Below are 14,433 nucleotides of genomic sequence, written 5' to 3' on the forward strand. Positions count from 1 at the left end.
ACTTCTCCCATCCCTGGAGAAAGGGATGAAGTTTGATGAAAATAGGCGAAGGGAACATTTATCAGTATATTTCTTAACATTACACAATGTTCCTTGTTCATTCAGAAAGGTTCTGTATTATACATTCAGTTTGAACCATACTATCAAATACTACTACTTCCAGCAATAAAAGTTAAGCAAAACAACTGAATAGTAATATTTCCATTAAAAACATGATACAGTGAAACCTGTCTAAACCTGATCATGCCGGAAACCTAGTATTTATTCAATTTAGAGGGTCGCGTTTTAGAATTTAGAACATTTGGGATGATGAAACGTGGCCGGTTTTGACAGGATTCCAGTTTGTTCAGGGTCCGGTTTAAACACGTTTGACTGTAGTAAGTAACTGAAGTTGTTGTTACATTAAGATGGAAGAAATAATTCTGGCATTACTGAAAGGAAGCTGGCCAAGAAACAAAAAATGCTTGACTGGTCACTGCAAACTGTGTGAGTTGATGTGTTGATGAGTTGAAGTACAATCTTGTGCCACATTAAACGAGGGGGTGGGACATAGGCCAGTGGTAAAGCACTTGCTTGATGCACGGTCAGTTTAGGTTCGATCCCTGTCAGTGGCCCCATTGGGCCATTTCTCGTTCCAGCCAGTGCTCCACAACTGGTGTAATCCTGTCTGTGGGATGGTGCATATAAAAGATCTCTTACTGCTAATATAAAAGAGTAGCCCATCAAGTGGCGACAGCGGATTTCCTCTCTATCTGTGTGGTCCGTAACCATATGTCCGACGCCACATAACCGTAAATAAAATGTGTTGAGTGTGTCATTAAATAAAACATTTCCTTCCATAAAACCAGGGACCAACAAGGTGTACAGTGAGCTAAGATATCAAACAAGTTGGTGCCTTGACATCTGTTATGTGATTTTGGTTTTGAAATCTGATAAGATCTAAAATATTATGGCGACTTCCGACTTCTCACTACTGTTGAGCAGATTTTGGACGAAAAAAAAGGGAGCCAGGACGTAGCCCAGTGGTAAAATGTTCACTTGATGCACAGTCAGTTTGGGATCGATCCCCGTCGGTGGGCCCATTGGGCTATTTCTCGTTCCAGCCAGTGCACCACGACTGGTATATCAAAGGCCGTGCTATTCTGTCTGTGGGATGGTGCACATAAAAGATGCCTTGCTACTAATGAAAAAATGTAGTGTGTTTTCTCTCTTACATGTCAAAATTACCAAATGTTTGACATCCAATAGCCAATGATTAATATATCAATGTGCTCTAGTGGTGTCGTTAAACAAAACAAACTTTTTTCTTTCTTTTTTTTGACGAAAAAAAGGGCCATTTCATCAGCTAGATAAGGCCTGAATAATTAGTAACAAACAACAATGGTCAGGGGCCTAATTCACTAAACTCTTGCAACTTTGCGATCTCGCAGTGCAATGCTAAAAGACTTACAAAGAGGATGCTTTGTTGTCTAGCAGAGCCTAAGAGACCTTTGTGAATTAGGCCCCAGGTTTGTATGATCCCAGGGAGTGGTTTTTCTCCAAACGATGAAGCGTTTGATGATGATCCATGATAGCATACTGTGATAACCTTGTCAAAATGCCCCATGGACTCTGCCTCATCCAAAGATATGATCATGAATGGTGCTGCTGTATAGAATTAAATTATGATGTCCTTCTAAAACAGGTGTCCACTATACACACTGCTACTGTAGCTTTATCGGTGAGATTTATCTTCTTTCTTAGTCCCATCTGTCTGCAGAGCTTGTCTGTATCAAAGTTAAGGTGCAATTCACATTTAAAGAATACATTTCAACTTATTTTCATGCTTATATTTAATTAAGGTTCAAGCATGCTGTCCTGAGCACACACCTCAGCTATCTGTCAACCCCTGCAATTAAGAAAATGTCCACGGCAAAGAAAGCATGCCATTAAAAAAACACCTAAATATAGTCCAAGACCAAAAAGTGCCAAGGAGAATTACAAACTGCACGGCGTTGCTGATGGCCGTGGGCAATTGCTGGGTTGTCTGTCCAGGACAGTGGGCTAGTTGTTAGTGGTTAGTGAGAGAGAAGAGGGTGTAGTGGTCTTACACCTACCCATTGAGTCATTAAAACTCGCTTTGGGTGGGAGCCGGTACCGGGCTGCGAACCCTGTACCTACCAGCCGTATGCCCGATGACGTAACCACAACACCATCAAGGCCGGTAAACAATACAATAAAGTGTGCTCATTGTTGTCTTCTTGTTGTTGTTTCTGGGGTGTGTGTGTGTGTGTGTGCATTATTTAACAAATATGTATGTCTGAACTGTTTATTTAATCTTACCTTTTCTAACACCCAATAGCTGATGTGTATTTTTGTGCTGGGGTGTCATTAAACATTTATTAATTTATTCTGGGGTGTGTGTGTGTGCATTATTTAACAAATATGTATGTCTGAACTGTTTATTTAATCTTACCTTTTCTAACACCCAATAGCTGATGTGTATTTTTGTGCTGGGGTGTCATTAAACATTTATTAATTTATTAATTTATTCGTTCGTTTACTTTTAAATATGTTTCAGGGCTAGCTCTGGCACTCGTCAAATTCGCCAATTGCGAATTTTGAAAACAACTGGCAAATTTTATTTTAATTTGGCAAAGGAATTTCAGGTATTAATTAATAGTTTGTTACTGGGTATCTAAAATTTAGAAGTGTAAAATATAATTTGGCCAATTTTCTGCTGATCCAGAGCTAGCCGTGTGTTTGTAATATTGTTAGATAAACTTCAATGAAACTTGCATGGCACAGCACTGGTTTATCCATAATTAGTCAAATCTCGTGATCATAAAACTAAGGCTAGCTCTGTGCTTTCCCACCATAAGCGTACAAGTTGGGGGCAACTGCCCCCCTAGTTCTGGAGCAAAACATCAAATTTGGGCAAAATGTGCTAACCTGAGACCTATTTACGAAGTATTTCAATCATTCTACCCTCAAAATTAGTTGTAATCCATGTTAAAGTGTGTAGAGATTCGTTTGCAATCCTATATAGCTGTTTGGTAGTAATGCTAATATGAATAAATGTTATCCAGATTCGGGCATTTTCATTTAATATGGGCAAAAACCAGTCTGCCCCTCCACCCCTTACAAAAATGGGAGCCCATACGCCTATATTTCTCAGGTGAATAACTGTCCCATTTGTGTTATTCAATTTATATTTTATGACTTTCTAGAAAGCTTACGGGAACAAGTCTAAAATGTATATAGCTGAAGAAACATCTCATTTTCGTCGACAGCTGTAGAACATGGCCTGGAAAGTTTCCATCATGAATTATCAAAACCAATTTGGTCCATCATTTAATTTTGTCAATTTGTTTGTTATCTAAATATTTTTACCTAAATAATCTAGCTAACTGTAGAAAGGTAGTGGGACTGGGGGTCATGCTTTTTTTTAATGATTTGAGATATAAAGACAACATTCAACCAATCAGATTGTTGTAAAGTGTTCAGATGAAAAGAAAATTTAATTACCATATGTTAAAATACAAAAATTAATATAAACTATAAGGATACATTGAAGCTCCCAGTCCATTTAGCTGAAAAAGATAAAAGAAAATTCACAAAAAAAACTAACAAAAATAACAGTATTTTTATCTAATGGTAACAGATCTTGGTGAATGGTGCTCTACACCTAAATTTTCTAGCCAATCAATGCTTTTATTAGCTAACCAGTGAAATTAATAGGGATAAAAAAATACATATATATTAAAATTTGATGAATGTTTTTTTAATGTTTCAGAGCTGTTAATGTTACTTTTGAATTGGAGTGGTGTATCAGTGACCAGTTTACGTAATGTTCACATTGGTAACTAACAGAGATAAAGCAAATAAGCATATGACAGTCCTAAAAAAAACATATGACAGTGGAAATATTGGAGTACGGTGGAACTGAAGTGATAATGTTGAAAATTTGGATCTTTTTTCTTTGTTTTTTTATTACTACTTAACCTGACCATTGAATCTATGGCACTGCCCCGCCCCCCAATAATCCTATGGACTGGCCAAAACATCCCACCAGCCAATCAAACAGCTATTATCAAATCTTGAGGTTGAATAGAACATCAAATGGTGCAATGGAGTTTGATGGAAAATGACTGGTTTGTTATTGCAATATATTTAGTACAATGTATTTTGAATGGATGAGACAATGAAAGATCTGCTGTAGGGAAACTTCAGACAGATCTGTGTATAGGACTATACTAAGAGAATAATGATTAATTATTCATGAAAAAATAATGCCATACCTGGTTGATCAATTTAACCAAATTTTCATTAGCAACTGTTCTTGCAGCATCAGAGTTTATTCTGAAAAAAAAAAAAATCATTGCTACATTACAAAACTATATCTACTTGATCATTACAATATATGGCCACACGGTTTTGTTAATTCCAAAATAAAAAATGCACTCAGGGCCAGCTCTGCCACTCGCCAAATTCGCCAACTGCGAGTTTCAGGAACAATTGGCGAATTTTATTTTGATTTTGCAAAAACATTTCATGTAATAATTGGTATTTTGCTGAAAAATAACTGTAGATTTTGCATACTGTAGAATACTTTATTTTCGCAGGATAAAATTTTCGCGATTTAATGAAAATGGGTCAATTCGCGAACATTTATTTTCGCGAATCCCCCAACCCCCATCAATAAAAAAACCCGAAGTACAGATGTCAATAATTTTGTTTTAAAAACGGAACTTAGTTTTGCCGGTTGTTATGCTAATCTGTAGAACTAATCCTACATGTACACACGAGTGCTATACACATAAAACAATAGTCTTCCTGCTTTAACCAATCAAGACTTTATTGTTTACAAGTTAATAAGCTTACAGAAGGTGCTTACCGCGTGCAGTTTTTCTTACAGGCCTTTGCGAAAAATAAAAATAAAATTGTGAAACATCTGAACATAGCCCAGTCTGGATTTTTTCACTTCCACATTTTTAATAAACTGTGATAATGCATGTTTACTTCCGTCGCTGAACACATGTAGACTCTGTCCGATGAACTGATCGCTAGCACATGCGAAGGAAAACAGCATCAAGCTTTTTAGTGTTAGTATTGTTGTATTATCATGTATGTACTTATCATCGTGTTCTTGATTTAAAGTTTTAAACAGCTTTTGTGTTTTGTGGTTTGTTCCGTGACAGGAGGGAGCACCGCTTTGTTACTACTAGCCTCGTACATCGGAAACTAATGTGGTGAACGAGACTACATATTGTTTTATATTTTTTGTCGGCCTTTATTTTCGCGTGGAATATATTTTCCCGAATTTTATTCACACGCGAAAAACGCGAAAATAAATTCCACGCGAAAATAAAGTATTCTACAGTATTTAAAGATAATTTGGCAAATGGTTTTGCTCACCTAGAGCTAGCCCTGGCACTCATAACCATTCATCTCCAACATGGCAGCAGCTAGGGGACATGCATCTGTCACTAATTAAACATGTCTGGCGATGCCCATGAACAGTTCTGTTGCTTTCCTACATGTACTTGTACCTGTATGTTTTAATGATCTCAGTTCCAGTTTAACAAGCATTCTGAGAGTACTGCTAAAGCAATACATGTCCCCTACTGGACCCAACAAATTTTCATATCTTCTAAGTTCAAGGGCCAAAACTCTGTCCAAAATGGGTCCATCGACATGCAAGTTCTAGAGAATATCTCAGTATTGTAAGTTATGGGAAATGCAAAAAAAAAAGATTTTTTTTTTATCAGGTAACCTGTTAAATTTTGCATAACCTATATTATAATCATGTACATAAATCATGTCCTAAATCTGATACATGAGAGAAAAATATGTTATCTGTGAAACAAGACTTGCATGCAAACAATGCATGAACAAAAGTATGATTCTAGTTGACAATGAGTTAAACACTAGCCTGTGCATGTCCTGTTGAATGTCCAGCTCAAAGTGAAGTCGTGCTAGCCGCTCCTGCTGCTCTCGGATTTGATCCATCTTGTCAAAGTTGGCTTCCTCCCCTAAAATATCACGAATAATATGCAGCCAGTGTTTCTGTTAGAAAGACATTTTTGTGTATGGTGCTATGGAATTGAATGCAGCCACACTCGACCACGTCTTTTAGAATGGTTATAAAATCATTAGCCATGGGATCAGTGATTTTAAAAATGTACTAGCCATGATTAAAAATTCACTAGCCCTACTTTTGAGTAAATACAATTTTACTCATAGTAATAATCGAATATGTCACCTAAAGAAGAAGATAGAGCTTAAAAACTCTTAGATTTGGGAAGAGAATATTCATATTTACTAAATAAACTTAAAGTGCTGTGCCAGACCATACACTAAAATTTCAAATTCCACAATTAAATGCTTTCTTAATTCATTGCAATAATATTTTACACCGATATGTAAGTCAATAATTACGAAAATGCCCCATAAAAGTATTAAAACATCACTTCTGTAGAACACTGCCGGAAATGACCGAGTAAAATTCTCGGTAAAAATATTTGCCTGTAAATAGCCGCGACATCTCGAAGGGAACGCGCTTCACAGAAACCTACCACGAAATGACTTCCAGCGCAAGCGAAAGTGGGACCGACAGCGACTGCCAAGCTTGATCATGCGATTCTTCTTTCGATGATGAAGTGTAGTAATGACGACTGGACTAATATTTGTGCAACACAACAAATAATGCCTTATCAGTTTGAACCTGGAACATCTTCCGACAAACCACCGGCCTGACAGATGACGATGAAAATGGTCATGGAGACAGCTTACCACTAATTTACAACTTTTATTCTTGTTTTGTTCTTTAGCTTTTCGTGCGAATTATTTTGCTACACTGTATGTTCTAATACTTGTGATGTAGTAGACAAGACGATAAATAACTCTTGAATTCTACGAGTCAAGTAGACCCGATATCGGTAATTTTAAGAAATAAACAAAAACAACTTTTAGTCCGTCCCATCCCTCTATGAAGATGTTCATTTTTTGTGAATAATTTCAGTTTAGTTTGACATAAAAAAAGAAAGTAAAAGTGTTTTGGAAATAACAAAACAATACTATTTTGTGTGTGCAGTAGTGAAAACAGTCTGCTCAGAAATAAATAACTTATTTTAATTTTAAAAAATAAACAAAAACAACTTTTAGTCCGTCCCATCCATCTATGAAGATGATTTTTGTGTGAATAATTTCAGTTTAGTTTGACGTAAAAAAAACAAGTAAAAGTGTTTTGGAAATAACAAAACAATACAATTTTTTTTTGTGCAGTTGTGAAAACAGTCTGCTCAGAAATAAATAACTTATAGCACATTCCATAGTATGAAAAAAGGTTTTCTCTGTGGAGGTATAGTAAAATTAATTTAATGTATTTATAGTCTGTTTTACAGGGAACGCCTTTTTTCATACTATGGAATTTACAAGTCATTTATTTCTGAGCCGATTGTTTTCTAAGATGCATACAAAATTAGCTTCTTTTTTTTTTCTTCTTTTTTTTTTACAAAAAAACCCTACATTTTTGTAGGATGGGACGGACTAGGCTATAGATACTTACTTGTCTGTAGTTTATTGTTTTAATGTTCTCGAACTGTAAAGAAAAATCTCACAAATGAACAAGATGCAAACGACAACAAATCAGATCTCGATGATTGCACGAACCGTGCATGAGAAAACAAACTGATCAGAGTTGAAAGCATAACGCAATTTGGGACATTGACGATATGCACCCCAAGGTCGTTTCGGTGTGGATGGCGTCGGCTTGTTGTCATTTGTTTTGTGTCGCAGAAAAATTGTTGGTACAGCATCTTTTTTAAAGCCATAACACATGGTATTCCCATATCTCGCTAAAGCCGACAAGCCAGTTCGGACGAATCGAAACTAAAATGTCTGCTATCGCAACGGTCTCCGGCATTTTCACATTGTTTTAATCAAATTCAAACACAGCTTTCTCACAGCAACATTACTAGGAAATGCGTGAAGACTAAATTTATCGGCTTTTGTATTGCTACAGCTGCCAACAACATGCCGTTTAACCATAATAAACACAAAAGAAGCAATGAACAATGGCGCTGACTATCGAAAGGAGTTCCCTTCGTGACGTCACAGATCAAATCTTACGGAAATTCCCGAAACGAATTCAGCTGGTTCTGTTTTTCAGGGGAATATTTTTAAATGGAAAATATACCGGTATATAATTTTTTTTTACATTTGTTTTTTTAATTTTCTAATCATATTAAATAATATCTTGATTGATATAGCTCAATACATCATACATCTGGCACAGCACTTTAAATGCAGCATTTGACAACTTCTTTTTTCATTAGCCATCGTGCATGGCGATAGTAGTTATTTACTAGCCCAACATTGAATATCACTAGCTATGGGAGTCAACAGGGAGCCTCTCCCAGAAAGAAAATGGGTTAAGTTTAAGGTTAGGGTTAAGAAAATCATACAGTAATAATAAGAGTAATTAATTTGGTCAAAATAGGTTAACTTTAAAAACAAAAATCTTCCAAAAAATGTGGGTATGGTGCCATACTTTTTTAACCCTCCGAGAGAAAACCTGGCAGCTTCTTAAAGATGGCATTCTTAAGTTCAGTAAAAAAGAAAAATTCAAACTCTGTTACAAGGTTCATACTCTTTGTCATCAATCAAATTCGATTACTTTCCATGACCTTTTAAGGCATTTTCCATGACATGATTTTCAAGGATTTTCCTCTGATTGTAGCACACGTGGGTTTTAAAACAGTGATAAGTTTTAAATGTAAATAATTTATTTTATGTAACTAATATTTTACTTCAGTTTGTTTGTGCTAAAGGCTAACTGGTAGCTAAATGACCAAATATGTTATAAAGTAATTAATCATTTGTTTTCAGATTACATAAAATACAGGCTGTTCTTGTATTTAACATATCAATTGTATTTCAGTGCAGGTACATGTACTAGGAACTGAGATTAAAGTTGAAGTTTTCTCAAACAGTGTAATATGCAAAACCGTGACATGTTCACCGTTTGTCCTATTCTTTCAATAACCTTTTCTGACCGTATCACTGAATGCATATGCATGCATGCGTTTTTCCTTTCACTGACCTAACAGAGTTTGACAGTCAGACAATAGTTAGCTACGGGTGAAGTCGGAGTTGGAAGTTTTTAACAGGTTAGAAATAAAACATAAACCATATAATTTTATTATAATGAACTTAGTGGTGTGATTGTCTGAATGAAAGATATTATATTTTGGTAGTAGCTGGAGTAATATATAGAGGATATATCATGTTTTTTGTCAAATATGATTTATATCTCATTGAGTGAAGTTTGCAATCATGATTCATATCTACTTTTTGTTCGCACAAAATTTAGAGCAACGTTTACCTGGATTTATTTCTGCTTAACCGATAAATGGGTCACACAGATTTTCAATTCTCAGAGGCCTGAAAAAGGATCTACAAGTCAATTATTTTGAATGCAAAATTTGGAGCACCATTTACTTGGATACAACGGGTTACACAAAAATGAAATGGGTTACCTGGAGTTATTTCTGCGCAACCGATAAATGGGTCATGCAGATTTTCAATTCTCAGAGGCCTGAACATGGGACTAATAAAGTACACGTTGGACAAATAACAATGGGAACAAACCAAACGCTCTTAGTTTTCCCGAATGAAAGTCTTCAAGCAATCCCAGAAGTCCCTGCTCCATCGAGCGGACATCGGCTACATCTGTGAGGAACGAATGTTCTTTACACGGGCGATTGGCGTCATCACCAATAGTGGTGGATTTACCTGAAATAACAAATAATCAGATTAGTATTCTTTTCTCTCTTTTCTTTTTGTCGGTGACGCTTGTTATCTGTATGTGTCAATAATAAGCAATTTTAAAAATCTTTTCTTATGCAAGCACCAGAGAATGAATTTGGTATCAAGTTATAGAAAAAGCATAGTGTAATATTACTAATACTATGCAAATGTTTGCGTCCCACAAATACTGCTAATCAGTATTATAATATCCATCCATGGTATATACATTGAATATATGTACAGGTATATCATGAATATTTCTTAGGGCTCACCCTATCCATAAAGAAATTAGCCAACTTAATTTTTATACAAAGTGGCTATATTTAGTATTAGGCTAATATGGCTCAACATGTCCATTACCAAATTAGCCAATAGCTAATTTGTTATACAACATGGCTGCAACATTTAGTATTTGGTTAACAGGCCATGGGATTTCAAACTTCATGGGGAAACACTTTTTCGGTCCATGCTTTGTGATCATGGTAACCCACCTAAAACTGTTTTTAAGTTCCACTGAATAGTTGTACACCATATAATAATCATGGCAAACAAATGTTCGGTTCGGTGATTTTAGCAACACGGTATCGGAAACAAACGTTTCGTGAAATCTGCAGGCCTGGGTTACCGTAGTAAAATATTCCTTTAAGTAACCACATTTTAATCATTTTCCAAGAAATACTCTACAAACATCTAAAAATTGGCTAAACCAAAAATGTTTCCAGTGTGCGGGCTCCTGGGCTAATCAAATTTTGTTTAAAGTAGCGATATGAAAAGAAAAACTGCAAATTGGCAAAAACTAAATTCTTTCAAGAGTGAGCCCTGTTTTTTTTAATTCAATATAAATACAAAAACAACATGTCAGGCTTAGACTAGTGCATACATGGTGTACAGTAAGCACATTTTAAAAACATCTTGCAATGTGTTGCAGACCAAAAATAATGGAATGTGGCATTTTGTACATGGACATGTAACAAGTTTTGTAAAATTTGTCAAAATACCCTGGGCTACCGCTAAGGTCGTGCCCTGTAAAAATATACCCTTCAAAAAGTTTGTTTTGTTTAATGACACCACTAGAGCACATTGATTTATTAATCATCAGCTATTGGATGTCAAACATTTGGTTATTTTGATATATAGTCTTAAAGGAAACCCGCCACATTTTTTCATTAGTAGCAAGGGATATTTTATATGCACCATCCCACAGACAGGATAGTATATACCATGGCCTTTGATATAACAGAGTCGTGGTGCACTGGCTGGAATGAGAAATAGCTCAATGGGTACACCAACGGGGATCGATCCTAGACCAACCATGCAACAAGTGAACATTTTACCACTGGGCTAAGTCCCACCCCAACACCCTTCAACTTCAAAGGCACCAGTGCATTTAATACATTTATCTTCAGTGGTTGTTAAATAATTCATTCATGTTCTAGTTTTCTTAAATGCAGGTAAAACATTGTAAGTGTATGTACTTACATGCATGTAAGATATAAACAGTCTAAAAGATTTGTAAATTTGGGCCATTACGATTAGCTATGGGTATCCGTATCTGTAACAATAATGGTATGGTTGTGAAAAGCTCTCTATTGTTTAGACTGTATGTTTTTGCACACACACACCCAGTGTCACATTACAAACCTTTGGCTGTCTTTTCTACCACATGTTGTGGATGTGGCATCCTCTGTTTGTTGAGACTGCGAGGACGCTCCTTGGTCTGAAAGCCCTCAGGGTTAGCCATCTTCCAGCTGTTAGTGAATTAAGTCACTGGACATACTGCAGTCTGTTTCAAATAGAAAAAAAATCAACTGGAGTCTTGTTAGGGTTTTCAAGAATTGATCACATTTGAGATAGAATTACCAAATGTTTGACATACAATAGCCAATGATTAATCAATTAATGTGCTCCAGTGGTGTCGTTAAACAAAACAAACTTCTGATCACATCTGAGGTCAGGTCATAGGGCTTAACATGCATGCACATTCAGAGCAAGCTGTTTTAGCGCATGCCTGATATGGGCAAAGGTGCCAGCCTCGGTCGGCGCCTCCGTCCAGGACAGGAATGGGTTTGGGGTGGGTGGGAGAAGGGACTGACTGCACTGGCAGGTGCAAGAGAGCAGCAGCAGCCTGACTGGAGTCGGTAACAGGTGGGGGATGGGGTTGTGGTAGCAGTTCTTTTATTATATACAGACCCTCTCATAAAGATGGCAGCCATGATACATGACATCACTGAGAAGGACCTCCAAGTTAGTCTATTTTGAAATCAACAATAGAAAGCCAGTTGAAGCATCTTTTTATTTTGGTTTTACAATCATAAACATTCTACATTAACAAAGTGCCACATGTAAACTATATTTTAGCACAGTGTCCTTTAGTGTTAAATATATAAAAGGTGTACATGAGGAAGGGGCACAAGAAAAAATCCCAGATTTTATGAGTATGTCCTTTATAGGTGACCCCATATTACCATTTCCACAGGTGCATTTGAACAGTAAAATGTACTTTATATATAGGGTTCAACAAATCCACTAGCCGTCGGTCCCAGCTAGTGAATTTCTGGTCTGAGCTAGTGAAAATTATCAACTGTATTACTATATTACATAGGGCTCTAACCAAAGATTCTGCGAGAGCTAATGCCTTTCTCAAACATGGCCTCATTGGGCTATTTTTCGTTCCAGCCAGTGCTCCACAACTGGTGTAACAAAGGTCGTGGTATGTACTATCCTGTCTGTGGGATGGTGCATATAAAAGATCCCTTGCTGCTAATCGAAAAGAGTAGCTCATGAAGTGGCGACAGCAGGTTTCCTCTCTGTATCTGTGTGGTCCTTAACCATATGTCTGATGCCATATAACCGTAAATACTATGTGTTGAGTGTGTCGTTAAATAAAACATTTCCTTCCTTCTCAAACACTTGTGGAACACTGTTTTTAAAAATGGACTAGAGCATGCTGATCCATCATTGGGGCAAGTTGACCAAGAATTGGGTTGAGTTGGTAACTTTTGTGGGGTGAGTTGATAATTATGAATATATATATATATTTGTTTGAAAAACATATGGTAATTTTTAAAATGTCACTTTCTTTAATAAAGTATACTGAATAAACTTATTTAAAGGTGAAATAGTATTTCATACCTGTTGATTACAATTTAATTGGATTATCCATGAAACGTTTTCCAAGATGACTGACAATACCGACTATAGTAGTGATGTTTTCCCCATGTAGTGTCACACAATGTTATGAGAACGTTAAGTCATGTTTTCAAATGACAGTGATCTGCAGTAACAAGTAACAGTAACAAGGCTTCAGCATTCACTCATTACTGATGTGACGTGTTTTTCTCCACATGACTACATGCTCACCAGGGGGCATATTTGCAGCATATGGAAGAAAAATGGCCGCACCCATTATATACAATAGCCAGCACATTTTTGTTGTTGTATTAAGTAAATATACCATTGTATTACCAATGTAGTTGTTGATATTAAGCAATAATGTACATTAAATATCATTGAATATGCCTACCAGGCCAAATGCCTTGCTTAACCTTTTCTTTAAGCCTATTTTAACTTTGTGAGTTTGTTCCTCATCTCCGTAAAGGCATGATCAGGCAATACTTTATCAGAAGTTGACCTGCTGGGCTTGCGGTGAACTTGTATGAAAAACTTACTCGTATGGGGGAAAATGTAGTGAACTCGTATGGAAATCCACAAGTGAACTCGTATGGAAGACAAACTCGTATGGGGGAAAATGCATTGAACTTGTATGGAAATTACAAACTGATTATCAGATATATCCAATACTGTATAGCAACTTGTGTGTTGTTTTTATGCAGAGTTCGACAAATCCGCTACCCCAATGTCCATGGCCAGTGGTTTTTAAGTTTGGGCTAGTGAGAAACACAAAACATACATGCATTGTTTACAGTTTCTGTTGCAGGAAATAAGTCTAATGACATGCGTGTTTTAATTATAGGTGACTGCCGTTGACGCACAAACTGCGGTTGACACGCAAATAGTTGACTGATGGGGACATAAATAAGAAGCATGTATACAAAACAAGTGTCAAAATACACATTTAAGAGAAATATCAAAGTATATCCCCATACGAGTTCACCGTTATTTTTTCCATATGAGTTTGTTTTCCATACGAGTTTTCCGTTCATACGAGTTAGTTTCCATACGAGTTCACCACATCCCACCTGCTGGACCTATGACAAGTGGTTACCCTTTTTTCTACATTTACGTTGAACATTTTGGGTTAGATCTTGAATAATTATGTGCTGTCAAATTACATGATTGTTGATGTTCTTTTTTTTAATCAATGCATCTGACAAATCGTGTATGAAATTGCTGTTCGAAAACATGTGATGTTCGAAAATGTATTACAGTATCCTACAATAACAATAATTGTTTATAACACAAGATGCTGGTACCTGTACATACCACTTGGTAATCTCACATATAATAAGCCAATACAGTCTTTCGATTTTAAAAAAGAAATGCTTTACAAATTTAATATCAGATAAGTTATTAGTTAAATAACTTGAAAATGTAGGCTAACGAACAAAACACTACTGTAGACTGTTCCCCGGTTGGTTGAAGGCGAAAGCGTTCGATGTTATTGCTACGCTTCATCATGCA

At 36.3% G+C, this 14,433-nt stretch overlaps 1 protein-coding gene across 2 annotated transcripts; it reads right to left on the bottom strand.

The window, feature by feature from the left end:
* Nucleotides 1-1,212: 1,212 nt before the first annotated feature.
* LOC121370272 (coiled-coil domain-containing protein 28A-like) lies at nt 1,213-14,376 on the bottom strand. 2 transcript variants are annotated; one of them, XM_041495404.1, is made up of 7 exons: nt 14,236-14,376; nt 11,434-11,575; nt 9,634-9,777; nt 5,915-6,014; nt 4,281-4,341; nt 3,550-3,572; nt 1,213-1,766 (listed from the first exon to the last, which is right to left on the bottom strand). In XM_041495404.1, exons 2-7 carry the CDS (start codon nt 11,531-11,533, stop codon nt 1,715-1,717), a joined length of 480 nt encoding a protein of 159 aa, XP_041351338.1. In that variant the 5' UTR covers nt 11,534-11,575; nt 14,236-14,376; the 3' UTR covers nt 1,213-1,714. The 2 variants fall into 2 exon arrangements, with proteins under 2 accessions (XP_041351338.1, XP_041351339.1); XM_041495405.1 differs by having other exon boundaries at nt 14,226-14,376.
* Between the last annotated feature and the right edge of the window lie 57 nt (nt 14,377-14,433).

This window comes from Gigantopelta aegis, chromosome 4, assembly GCF_016097555.1.
Source record: "Gigantopelta aegis isolate Gae_Host chromosome 4, Gae_host_genome, whole genome shotgun sequence".
NCBI classification, from domain to species: domain Eukaryota; kingdom Metazoa; phylum Mollusca; class Gastropoda; order Neomphalida; family Peltospiridae; genus Gigantopelta; species Gigantopelta aegis.